Source organism: Chiloscyllium plagiosum, unplaced genomic scaffold (assembly GCF_004010195.1).
Source record: "Chiloscyllium plagiosum isolate BGI_BamShark_2017 unplaced genomic scaffold, ASM401019v2 scaf_1922, whole genome shotgun sequence".
Lineage (NCBI taxonomy): Eukaryota > Metazoa > Chordata > Chondrichthyes > Orectolobiformes > Hemiscylliidae > Chiloscyllium > Chiloscyllium plagiosum.
In genome coordinates, this window is record NW_025214600.1 from 24867 (window position 1) to 37769 (window position 12903).

General features: G+C 38.2%; 1 protein-coding gene across 1 annotated transcript; it reads left to right on the forward strand.

Moving 5' to 3' along the window:
* The first annotated feature begins 380 nt into the window (after positions 1-380).
* Positions 381-9270, forward strand: LOC122547953. Its single transcript, XM_043686513.1, has 4 exons — positions 381-496; positions 1565-1655; positions 4377-4464; positions 7674-9270. Exons 1-4 carry the CDS (start codon positions 403-405, stop codon positions 8286-8288), a joined length of 888 nt encoding a protein of 295 aa, XP_043542448.1. The 5' UTR covers positions 381-402; the 3' UTR covers positions 8289-9270.
* The last annotated feature ends 3633 nt before the right edge of the window (positions 9271-12903 follow it).

Genomic DNA, 12903 nt, shown 5'->3' on the forward strand with positions numbered 1-12903 from the left:
GTGGCTAAAGTGATGGCTATACCAGCAAATACTCAGCGATTTCTATGCGATAACACCAGGGCGAAACAAGAATAACTTAAGTTGGCAGTTCTTCCATTAAGCCTAAAGAAGATAGCCGATTGATAGTAGCACTGAGCTTATCTGAATTTACAGCACAATAGTGTGTGAGTTTGCGCATATAGCCATGATACCAACAAGACAAATATTTTGAAGTAGAAAGCAACAATCTTGAAAATATTAGTGGTTTTGTGCTATTTCAATTGCTCGTTGGTGTCTGATAGTGAAAATAAAGGCTGCTATAGACCATTCCTTGAATTTCTTGCTATTTCTTTCTAGACACTACTTATCCAGAAGCCATTACACAGTGAGGTCTTGGATCTTCCGCACAGTAAAACATATTACATGCAACTTAGAGCTAAACCCAATGGAGTCAAATACAGAGGTTACTGGAGCAGCTGGTCAGACACCTTCACTGCTACAATCCCAGGTTCTATGAGTAAGTGCGATATATTCTCAATTTATCAAGACATATTCTGTGCATTATATAACTCTGATGCTTATACTTAAGAGGACTCCTTTGCCAGATTGCATATTTTTGTTCTGAAATGCATAAATCAAGTAAGAATTCCTATTAGTTTTGGTTTTTGGGCCCTTTATTCCTAAGTTTACGCAGAAGGATCACCAAACTTATAAAGCATATTTTGTTTTAGCTATGGAAATACTCAACAGCTATTAAGAAATAAAGATTAACTGTTTGGATCAAATAGGATTATTTTTCAGAACTCAAGCTGAAACTCAAACCAATGCATTGAAGAGTGAGAGCCCAGTTCCAATTGAAATTCCACTTCTTTTAGACAGCGCTTTTAAATTCTGATAGGAGGAACCAAGGGTGGATTTTCTGTCCATGTCAAAGGATATATCTCAGAGAGTTTTCAGGTTTTACAAAGACACTTCAATACATACACCCTCCCCGTTGCTTTCAGTGCAAAGAAGCTGAGAATCACAGAATCATTAAGGCACCAAAACAGGCTATTCAGTTTATCTTGTGTCAGTTCTCCAAATGAGCAATCTATTTAGTACAATTCCTCTGCTCTCTTCCCATAACTATTTGATTTATGAATGTCTTGATGGAACCTGTCTACTCCATACTGTCAAATAGTGCACTCCAGATCCTAACTATTCATATCAAAAGATTTTCCTCAAATCGTCAGAGTGAATTCTCAATTACTACGCAATTAGCCATCAACTAAATTAAGTTGACACTTGCATAGCTACAGAGTTGGTGATGTTAAAGATCCCACAACAGTATTCAAAGTTAAACACAGAATTTTCTGTATTATGGCCAACATTCTTCCCTCAGCTCAATGTGAGTAAGAACAGATTAAGTCGTCAATCATTCTGCAGTTTGTGATCTTTTGATATATGATAGCTGCTGTACTTTCTACATAACAATATGTATTACACAGTATTTTATATATTTGTCATACGCAGTACTCAGTGATATTAAAGGTGTTGTTTGAACAGAAAACCTTTCCAGTCTAACTCAACTCACTTTTCCTGACAGATCCGACAGCAGTGTCCCTTGTTGTTGGTGTCACACTACTTTTGGTGATAGCACTTTTTGTGTCCCATCTCATCTTTCCAAATGTCTACAGGTAATGTAATAATCTTTGCAGGTAAGCATCATTCAGAGCGCCATAACATGAAGTCACTGGTGTCAGTTGGATCAATTAGTAGAATGTTAGAAAACTTTGGATAGTAAATAACACTGCTTCTAAGTACATACAGTTCAATAAACTGCATTGCTTAATCTTTCTTCAAAGCAACAAGGGACAGTGTACGTACAAAACAATTTCACACACTTTTGGTTCTGCACACCACATCATATGATTAAGTACAGTATTTTGTATTTTAACGAGATTACAAAAGATAGGATTAAAAATTGAAATTAGAAATTACATTGGAACATTGAATGAATAGTGTGCCTGAGGATTTCATCAATCAAGTGATCTTCAATATTCTGGCAAATGGTGATACGTCCACAAAGGAGAATGTCATTTCTAATGGCTTTGGCTTCACATTACATTGTGTATAGTGTTAGCACAAAGCAATCAGACTCATGAGCTTCTCTCCAAAATTAAATGTCACACCAATGCTACTAACATCAGCGGGGAAGTAAAGTGTGGGGTTGCATGCCGAATAGTATTTGTTAAAGCTGGTGCAGTCAGTAGTTGAACAGATGGCAATAGGGCCATATTGCACCCCATTCACCAAGCAAACAACTTGAAACCTGGAGCTGGCATAATCCAGCCAAAAGCTTTGCCATCTTAGCAGCTAAGAATTGGATTTTTTCAAAATCAAGTTCCCCACTGTTGAATGGTGCAAATAATTTGCCCTTAACCCCATTCTTTTCACTCACTCTGTTTGCATTGGGAGGCAATTGTAAATTGAAACTGACACCAAGATGGCCAGATCACATGTTTAACCAAATCTACTACAGGAAGTGGCCCTGGAAATATTGCAAGCATTGGTAGTCACCTTCCAAAATCCTTTAGACTCTGATGCCATTCCTACAGATTGGAGGGTAGCTAATGTAACCCCACTACTTAAAAGGAAGGAAGGTATAAAGAAACACAGAGAATTGCAGGCCCGGTTAGCCTACATTAGTAGTGAGGAAAATGCTAGAGTCAATTATAAAGGATATGATAAGAGAACATTTGGAAAGCATTAACAAGACTGGACAAAGCCAGCATGGGTTTATCAGCAGTAAACCCATCAAAGGTTTATCAAAGGTAAACTTTCTCCTAGTAACTTATCATTAACAAATCAATTGGAAATTTTGAAGATGTAGGGATTTGAGGATAAAGTAGAATGAGAGGATGTGGTTTACAGTATTTGGATTTTCAAGCAACGTCTCTTATGTGGGCTAGTGGGTAAACTTAAAGCACATGGTATAGGAGATAATATATTGGCATGGACTGAGAATTAGTTGACAGACAGGAAACAGAGAGTGGGAATAAATGGGTATATATCTGAGTGGCAGGCAGTGATGAAGATCATTGCTTGGTTCTAGCTATTCACGAGACATATAAATAATGTGGATGAGGTTAAATGCAATATTTTCAAGTTAACTGATGATATAAAACTAGATGGCATTCGGAGTTGTGAGTAGTATTGGAGGAGGCAGTAAGATGATTTAGACAAGTTGAGTGAGTGAGCAAACACATGGCAGATGAAGTACAATGTGGCTCAATATGAAGTTATATACTTTGGTGTGAAAAACAGAAAGGAAGAGTATGATTTAAATGGTGATAAATTGGGAAGTGTGGATGCAGAAAGGGATCTGTGTGTTCTTGTACAACAGTCAATGAAAGCAGATAGGGAGATGCAGCAAACAATTAGGAAGGCAAATGCCTTCATTGCAAGAGGATTTGAGTTCAGAAGTGGAGATGTGTTACTGGATTTATACCAGGACTTCTTGAGACAACTTCTCGAGTATTACACACAGTTTTGGACTTCTCGTTTAAGAAATGATATACTTGCCATTGAGAGACTACAGTATGAATCATCTCAAGACAATGAATGCAGTTCCAGGAGTTGTAATACTCCATGTACATAAAGCACCCAACACTAAACTGCAGTCTGACCATGAACAAAAATGTTCAGTTCTAAAAGACCTTGTAACAATCAAATACATTTTAATAGGTGCAACATTAGGACTGAGTGGAATAGTATGGTGGAGGTAGATCCAGTTAATGAAAGTATTAGCAGTACAAGAGAAATAATCAATGCTCACAGATCCTTTAGTATTATGGGTTATTTGATATAAATAGAGTTTGCAAATTTAAAAGAGCAATGACTCCAGTCCTCAAATTTAAAAGTCTTATCCTTGTCTTCCAATCCCTCTGTGGTCCTTCCCTATCCTATCTCTGCAACTTCCTCAAACCCCATAACCCATTGAGAAATCTGTGTTGTACCGCTCCTAATCTGGTTATTTGAGTAATCCTAATTTTTTTCATGTGGCTAATGTTGACCGGGGTTTGTCTACCTAGGCTTTATGGAATTCTCTCCCTAAGCCTCTCTCTCTGCCCTTCTTTGAGAGGTCCTTTAAAATCCACCTTCTCAACAAAATGTTGGTTACTTGTCCCAATATTTCTGTGTAGCTCCGTTTCAAGTCTTGCCTGACAACATTTCTGTGAAGCATCGCAAAATGTCTTACCACATTAAAGGCACTGTATACATATATTATTTTGGGAATATTTCGCAAACAAAAGATATTCAATAATCAGAAGATGATAGTACCGGAAGGGTGCAGAGGTGTTAATTTTATCCACAGATGCAAACTCTTCTTAATAATCATGGTCTTTCCTTGTAAGTAATGTGAAGAACAAGCTTTGGCCACAGATTCCAAACATGGAACGGCTCCTGGAAGGATATCTCAACGATTTTCAGAAATATTCCCAGGTAAGGTGATAATTCAATGACACAAACAATACTGGTAATAAGAGCACATCTTTGGAGCTGTTGAAAAGTAAATCAGAATCTCATTGTCCAAGGTTTCAGGGAAATATTGTGTAACTGGGGTCCAGGGGTAGCAAATAATTTTCATTTTATCTTTCTGATGTATGAAAGAAATAGATGACAAAGGGTGGTGAGGATGTCAATTAAGAATTTTTCTTCAGTCGTGACCAAGGAAGACATGAAACTAGGTACAATAGAAAGAAATGAAGAAATTAGATAGAACCACGATAGGCAAGAAAACATCACTGTTGGCATCCTTCCCTATGTATTATAGACATGCAGCAAATTAAATCCATGATGGGTTTGTTTCATATGGTTCACCATTTTTACTCATGGCTGAAAGAGACCAGTCTTTGAGAATGAGTCTATGAACTGGTTATCAGAAACAAAAATAGGAATTGCTGGAAAGCTCAGCAGGTCCGGCAACATCTGTGTAGAAAAATCAAAATTAACGTTTCAGGTCAATTGACCCTTCTTCAGAACTGTCACTCAATCAAAACCAAGTTCTCTCCACAGATGCTGCCAGACCTGTTGAGCTTTTTGAGCAATTTCCTTTATTGCCTCTGAATTACAGTATCCACAGTTCTTTTGGTTTTTATGAACTGGTTATTAGGTTGTGAGTTGGTGTTTTGAGTATTGGTGCCTGTTCCAAGCCGTTGTAGCCACATGATGGCACATACTAACACACTAATGTTGTCACCATTTTCATCTGTCATCATTTGACGTCTCTCAAATGCAGATTGAGATGTGCATGTTGATTTGCAAGCGTCCACGGAGCAGAGCTTTGAGCATTCGATCAGTCATCTAGGTCTGGCATTGTGGTCATACAAAAAAATCTCTGGGTTATGTGGCTGCTGTCCATCTTTAAGAAAGAGCATATCCCATTAGGAAATGATTCCAGACAATATTTGCTCAACGATATCTTGAGTTGCAAGGCTTACCATATGTACAGAAGTTGGACAAGTTGGTCTGTATGCAGGTTGGAGTTTGGAAGAATAAAGTGTAATCTCATTGATGTCTGTAAGATTCTGACAGGTCTTAATACAGTAGATGCTGAGGAGATGTTTTCCTTTGTGAGACTGACAAGAACGAGGAAACATAGTTTAAAAATGCAGGGTAAGACAGAGATGAGGAGACATTCTTTTCTCTCAAAAGGCAATCTATTTGAGAATAAGCTCGGTGAATGCATTTAAAGATGAATTGGATAGATTCTTGATTGACAAGGGAGTCAAAGGAGGGAGATGTGGGACATAGAGAGGAAAGTAGAGATGAGACCACAATTAAATCCGCCATGAAGAGGCTTGGGAAGCCAATTGGCCAACTCCTGCTCCCAATTCATTTGCTTATATGTATGTATCCTGCAAACATGTTGGTTCCAGCGAAATCACTTGTACTTGATAGGTAAAGAAATTAGAAGAACTACAACTACATAGGCACTTAGTCCTATGACTCATATCCTAGAATAGTGAATAAAATAGGAGATGCTATGAAAACAGTTTATTTTTCTAGCCTCTTTTCATTTGGGAACTGTGCCAGAGGACATAAAAGTTATCAATGTAGCTCTTCTGACCAAGATAAGAGAAAGGAATGTACCTGGCAATTAAAGATCTGACAGCCTAACTTCAACTGTGGTTAAGCTTCTATAATTGGGCAAAATTTTGATTGACACAAATAAATAAATGCCAGTCAAGAGAAAATTGCAATAAGATTTTTTGGAGTGAATATTGGAGTGCATTGATAAAGTGTTAGCATTGACCGAATTTATGTGTTTTTTGGTGACTAAAATATTTTTAAGTATTAATTAGTATATTTTCTTGCCCTCCAAGTGCTTTGTCCAATTGCTTGTTTTTCCCTGTTAAAGTTTTTGTGAATTTAGAATAAAAATTATTTAATGTCATATACTTGCCTCGGAGGTTTAAAGTATGACATCTCTCACGCATACAACTACACTCACATAGGTGAAATATAGGTGAAGAGAAAAAGGGTTTACAACCTGGAACTATTTCAATTTCAGAGAAGGCCTATAATTACTTACATGAATTGATGTTTTCGCTGGAGTGCAGGTCTTATAAAAGCTAAGGTTTCTTAGTGAGCTACAAGACTCCTTATAAATATCTTGTCAGAGTTTAGCTCTCAGGTGAACTTGCAGCTGGACAATGACCACAAATGTTAATCCCCCATCAGTACTTTATCACTTATTTTAGTCTATGATGTAAGCAATATAGCTGAAGTGAGTATGAAGAAAATACATTTTGTCTCCAGATTGACCTGTCTAATCTAGCCAACAGAGGTCACATTCCATAAAAATTACCTCTTCAAATCTAGTCCCTTAATTGATTTCATGATTTACAAATTTGGCCCAATGCTTGTCTATTACTACAATGATCACCAGAGCATGGACTGTTTTCAATTGGCAGCTCAAATCCAGGCCAGTTTGACAACCAGCTTTCCAACTGGCCTTGGTATCCTTGGGCAAAAGAAAGGAAAGATCAAGAAATGTTACAGCATTCAGGCAGCTCCAAGAGCTTATTAATGCACAAGGGAAAAGGAAAAGCATATTGCTTTCCAATGTCCATTTCTCACCACTTCTTCTCAAAATGTAAGAGTGAATAACTAGTCTGAATAATTCAAGGATGTTAAAGAGTAACCATCAGCCAAGTCACCAGCTTGAACATTGGTAAACATGAAGAATCGCCCTTAAGTGACCTATTGATAAGCAATCAGCCCATGGGTAGCACAGTACTCAGTGGTTAGCACTGCTGCCTCACAGCGCCGGGGACGCAGGTCTGATTCCAGCTTCGAGCGACTATCTTTATGGAGTTTGCACATTTTTCCTGTGTGGATTTCTGCTGAGCCCTCTAGTTTCCTCCCACAATCCAAAGCTCTACAGGTTAGGCGGATTGGGCAGGGTCAATTGTCCCTTAGTGTCCAGGGATGTACAGGATAGGTAGGTTAACCATATTAAATATGGGATTACTGATATAGGTTGGGGGTCTGGGTTTGGGTGGGGTGCTCTTCAGAGGGTCAGTGCAGACTCGATGGGTCAAATGCCCTCTTTTCACACTGTAGGGTTTGTTTGATTCTATGATTCCATTGCACAAATGGTTGGGAAAGATACAATTTGGGAAATGTGTCTCATTTGCTGTCCACAGCCTTTGCAGCCTACCTGTGACAAAGTTGTTGATGATGAGATCCTGCCTCCAGTTCTGGAAATCATTTCTGAAGTAAATGAAAGTGAGAATATAAAATGTGTAGAAATGCAAGAGGATGCCTGTCAGAAATACCACTTCAATGAATCCTCCACCATCAAGCAACACAGAGGAATGCCAAATCATGAAACTGAAAATTCCAACACCCCCAGTCAGAATTATGTCATTTTAGATTTGCAAGACTCGTCATCTCTTCCTGAGGAAAACAGTAACTGTCACAAGAGAGACGGATCTAGCTCATTGCAGAATTCTCAATTAAGAGTATGTCCACTGATCTCTGACACAAAGAATCATAAAGGACGTTTTGGAAATGACATCAATGGGAATAAACAGTTCTTGTCAGTGCAGTCGGTTAACATCAATAGCATGAAGCAACAACACCCAACATCGCTAGTCAGTTATGATGACATGTTCTATCTCTTTGGTCGCTTGAATTTATCAACAACTTTTGATTATCGATCAATGAGTACAACAGACATTTCAAACCATTCGTACCTCCTACTTCCTGATTTAGCCCCAGATATTTTCTCACAACAGTTCTCATTGGCCAAAGAATAAAAATATCCAGTCAAGTGGACAGTAATATTCAGTGAAAAAGTATATTACTAAATAGATTACTTGTGCTGATCTTTGTGGTCTTCTGTTGCTTTAACTACAGTTGCAAATCCCAATAATTTCTTTGAATCCTTATCTCAGTTTATCAATAATGTGCAAAGACTTAACTAAGCTTTTTCATTGTTAATTAAAGAACCATTTTTCCACCTCACTTGTACATGGTGCAGTAAATTTCTAAAAACGAGTTGGAACCAGTCACTTGCTGTATATACTCATGCATAGGTTGAATTTTGAAGATGTTTTTAAAGCTGAAATTAGGGGGTCAACTAATACACAGGCACAAGATTTGAGGGGCTGAAATTCATGTTACACTTTTTAACGATATTAACTTTTGGATGTATGGTGAATAAAGTGTGATAAGTACCAACAGACTTAGTACCGGTCTGAATGAAGGAATGAATCAAAACCTGCTGTAGTAACCAAGTTCAATAAGTAGAGTTATGAATGAATGAATAGGGATGCAATATAGTAAACAGAGAGTGATGAATAGAGTTCAGTATGAATGAATGAATGCGATTTAATGTGATAGAGTAGGGTCGACTTATACACAAGATATATGGAAAATGCAAGATTTTTTGGCCCAAAATAATGGGTTGACTTATACATGAGGTCGACTTATACATGAATATATACAGTATACACTAATTTCTCTGTGTATACCTAATATGATATAGACAATGGCACTACTGTTGCATTATTGTTTGGATTTCAGACTAAGCAATGCATTTTTGAAGATAGCTACAAGACATCATGACATATAATGCTCCTGCCTCGCCTTCAGTCATTCTTTCAGTGCAATACAGTCAGTGTTGAATGTTCGTTCAGTCAGTTACGTATACATAATGTACAGTAACATCAGTAAGCTCAGGACCCAGGCTCTGCATAAGTTTGTGATATTATACCATTGTAAATGGTTAGTGTTCTAATAAACATCAATATATCTGTATCAACAAGAACAATCTTTTTGACATATTTATTGTGAACTAGCATATTGGACAATGATCAGACTATAGCATATTTGTAGTAGTGCTTGACACAAGAAACTAAAGCATAGTGTCATGTCATGATAGTAGCAAATGGTCACTAGACATTAATGGTGACCACTAGTTAGAGACAACTACTTGGTACTAAATACTGAAAAGGTAATAGCATCGGAGTTCTGATAATCTGCCTGAGATCAACAATGAAGTTAACAATTAAGAAGAAACATTTGAGACCATACTCTCTATTTAAAAAAGCAGTCACAGTTAATCTTACTTAATCTTAAGAGAGTAAGGGAGTTTTAAAAGATGCTGAAGGACAGATACAATGTACTAAAATACAGATAAAAACACTGAAGAGAAACAACTTCAACATGAAGAAGACATTCTCTTTGGACATAATTTGGTTCTGCTATTTTGCTTCAAAGATGCTAAAAAACTTAAAATGCACATGTGATGTCATCACTTTTTCTTATTTTGGCACAAATACTACCCACAAGCAAAAACCTGCAAGGTTTAAAGCTGATACAACAGAAAAAGAGAAGTGCAACAGCAAACTTTTAAAAAGACTACACGGTGATATAGTTTTTACTCCGATATTTTTAAAGACTACAAAGAGCACAATTAAGATGGACAGCAAACACATAAACATGGAAAGGCAATCCATTGACATTCTGTAAGAACTTTAGTTATTAAAGGAAGAATCAATCTTTACTTCCTCGGTCAAGAATTAGCTGATACATAAAGACAAGCAGTCAAAATCGTTTGCGAACATGTTGGGAAATGAATGATTAAGATGAGTTAAATCCTCTAGTATCGCTAATGATGACAACAAAAGTCCTGACCAAATATTCCAGATTTGAAGATCAATTCAAAGTTCAAGTCAAGTCAAGGATACACAGGATTCAATTTATGCCATGCCAACAATTGCTATGGAAAATAATTGGCCAATTAAAAGGCAAATATTGACATAAAGGTACAGATGTGAATTTGTTAAAGCTAACTTAGTTGAAAGACTTGAGTAACTCGTCATTACTTCCAAACCCATTAAATTCTTCAGAAAGGCATTTCTAGACAAACCCGCAGCACGGTGGCTCAGTGGTTAGCACTGTTGCCTCACAGCACCAGGGTCCCAGGTTCATTTCCAACCTTGGTCTGTGTGGAACTTGCATGTTCTCCCTGTGTCTGCGTGGGTTTCCTCCGGGTGCACTGGTTTCCTCCCACAGTCCAAAGATGTGCAGGTCAGGTGAATTGGCCATGTTAAATTGCCCATAGTGTTAGGTACATTAGTCAGAGGAAAATGGGTCTGGGTGGGTTACTCTTCGGAGGGTCGGTGTGGACTTATTGGGCTGAAGGGCCTGTTTCCACTCTGTAGGGAATCTAATCTAATATGCATTGACATATTTCTAGAAGAAGGACTCAACTTTGAAGCATTTGTAGCTGCTGAGCAACAGCCTCAGGTACTTGACTCTATGACAACTATTACAGCGGTCATCAGGTTCAGTAAAATATCCAAATCTTGGGTGAGATGTGGCTAGTCAGACAGTCTCCAGCATTGAGTTACAATTGCAAATTATGTCTTACAATATGGCATTGGCATAAAATGTGTAAGAAATCCAATTACCTGGGAAAACCCAAAATATAATGCAATTCCTCACAGGATGAGCATGTGAAGAACAGCCAACCAAAAATCAATACCAAGGACTTTTCCAAATTCCATCCATTCTAAGTAAGCATGTCAATGCATTCCAAAATGAATCTGCTCAGTCATGTTTACAGACTGCAGACAAATAGTACACATAGTTATCTTGACACACCACATGCATGCCCTGTGAGAAAAGCTGAACCTTGTCTCCTATCCAAGTAATGAACCCCAAAAGGAATGGCAACTTGCACTGTGTGCCCACAGTGATACTGCTGAAAGTGCAAATATCATCCCGTTATTCATCTTACATAAGAGGTACTCAGGAAACTGGTACAACATGGTGTAAGTCCACATATAATAAACAAATTGCTTACAATGGGTCTGACATCCCATGCATTGACGTTATCTGTCTTCAAATTCCTAGCATGCATACCTGAAATCTGTTGCATCATTGGTACAGCACGCCCATCTATCATGGATTTACCAGTATACATGGATTCAGTTTTCATGAAGAGTCACTGGACTTGAAACATTAACTCTGCTTTCTTTCCACAGATGCTCCTTTTCCTGGCGAGTTTCTTCAGCAATTTCTGCTTTTGTTGTGTGGATTGACAGATTATCACAATCCATGAGGTAACACATGTGTCGGTTGCAACACTAAAGAATCCAGACTGTAATATCAAGTGTATTTATTATCTGATTATCCTTTACCCTCCCAGGTAGGTTTGATGTTATTGCTGAAAATGTGTTGCTGGAAAAGTATCAGAGCTGAAAACTCCAGCATCTACAGTCCTCACTTTCTCCTCGAAGGTTTGATGTTATTGGCAACTTTGAAAGCAATAGTGTTACTTCTGAAAGATGATGCCTAACCCATAACAGGCCTTTCTTGGAAGTACAACATTCATATTCGAGAGAAGCTAAAACTGGAATTGATATCATCCAGAAATTTGAGCACCGTATTATTGATTGCGAATCCATTACTTCTGTGTTGAAGAAAGCTAGCATTCTACATGTGTGGTTAGATACAACTCAACTAAATATTGTACTAAAGAGATTCTGATACAAGATTCCTATCCTACAAAAATTCAATTCCAAGTTCTCAGACGCCAATCGTTTTTCCAAGCTTGTGGCCACGAATGGATATTTGTCCATTTATCTTCCTCTGGAGCCACATGAATTGACAATTTTGAGAATGTCTTTTGGTAGATATTGTTTCCCCAGATTACCATTTGTATTATCCATCAACCAGGAATATTTTCCAATAACATGGATTGTATCATCAGATTTTCTCTTTATAACAGAAGATAGCTAATGAGCAGATCACAAACCTCCATAAGGAGAAAGTGAGGACTGCAGATGCTGGAGATCAGTCAAAAAATGAGGTGCTGGAAAACCACAGTCGGTCAAGGCAGCATCTGAGGAGCAGGAGAACTAACGTTTCAAGCATAAGCCCTTCATCAGGAATGAGGCTTGTGGCGCAAGGGGGTTGAGAGATAAATGGGAAGGAGGGTGGAGCTGGGGGGATGTTAGCTGGGAATGCGATAGATAGATGAAGATGGCCGTGAAGGTAATAGGTCAGAGAGGAGTGTGGAGCGGATGGGTAGGAATGAAGATGGACAAGTAGGAGGCAAGCGTGGAGGAAGGAGATCTGGCTGTAGTAGCAGGTCTGCTTCAGGACGTGGCTGAAGAGTTTCATGGCAGAGGAGATGACCTAGAAGAAGTTCTCCTCCTCCCTCTACAAGGATCTCAGTGAGTCTCTCTCTCACTGCACACCCCTCCCACCCCAGGTCATCTCAAGCTTGAATCTTGAAATATGGTCTTACTTACAACAGTAAGAGCATCAAGTCAACATGAGCGGAAACAATATTTATTGTTTAAACTACTCCTCAACTAGTAATAGACTGGATCCTATCAGAATAGAAGATGCACCACA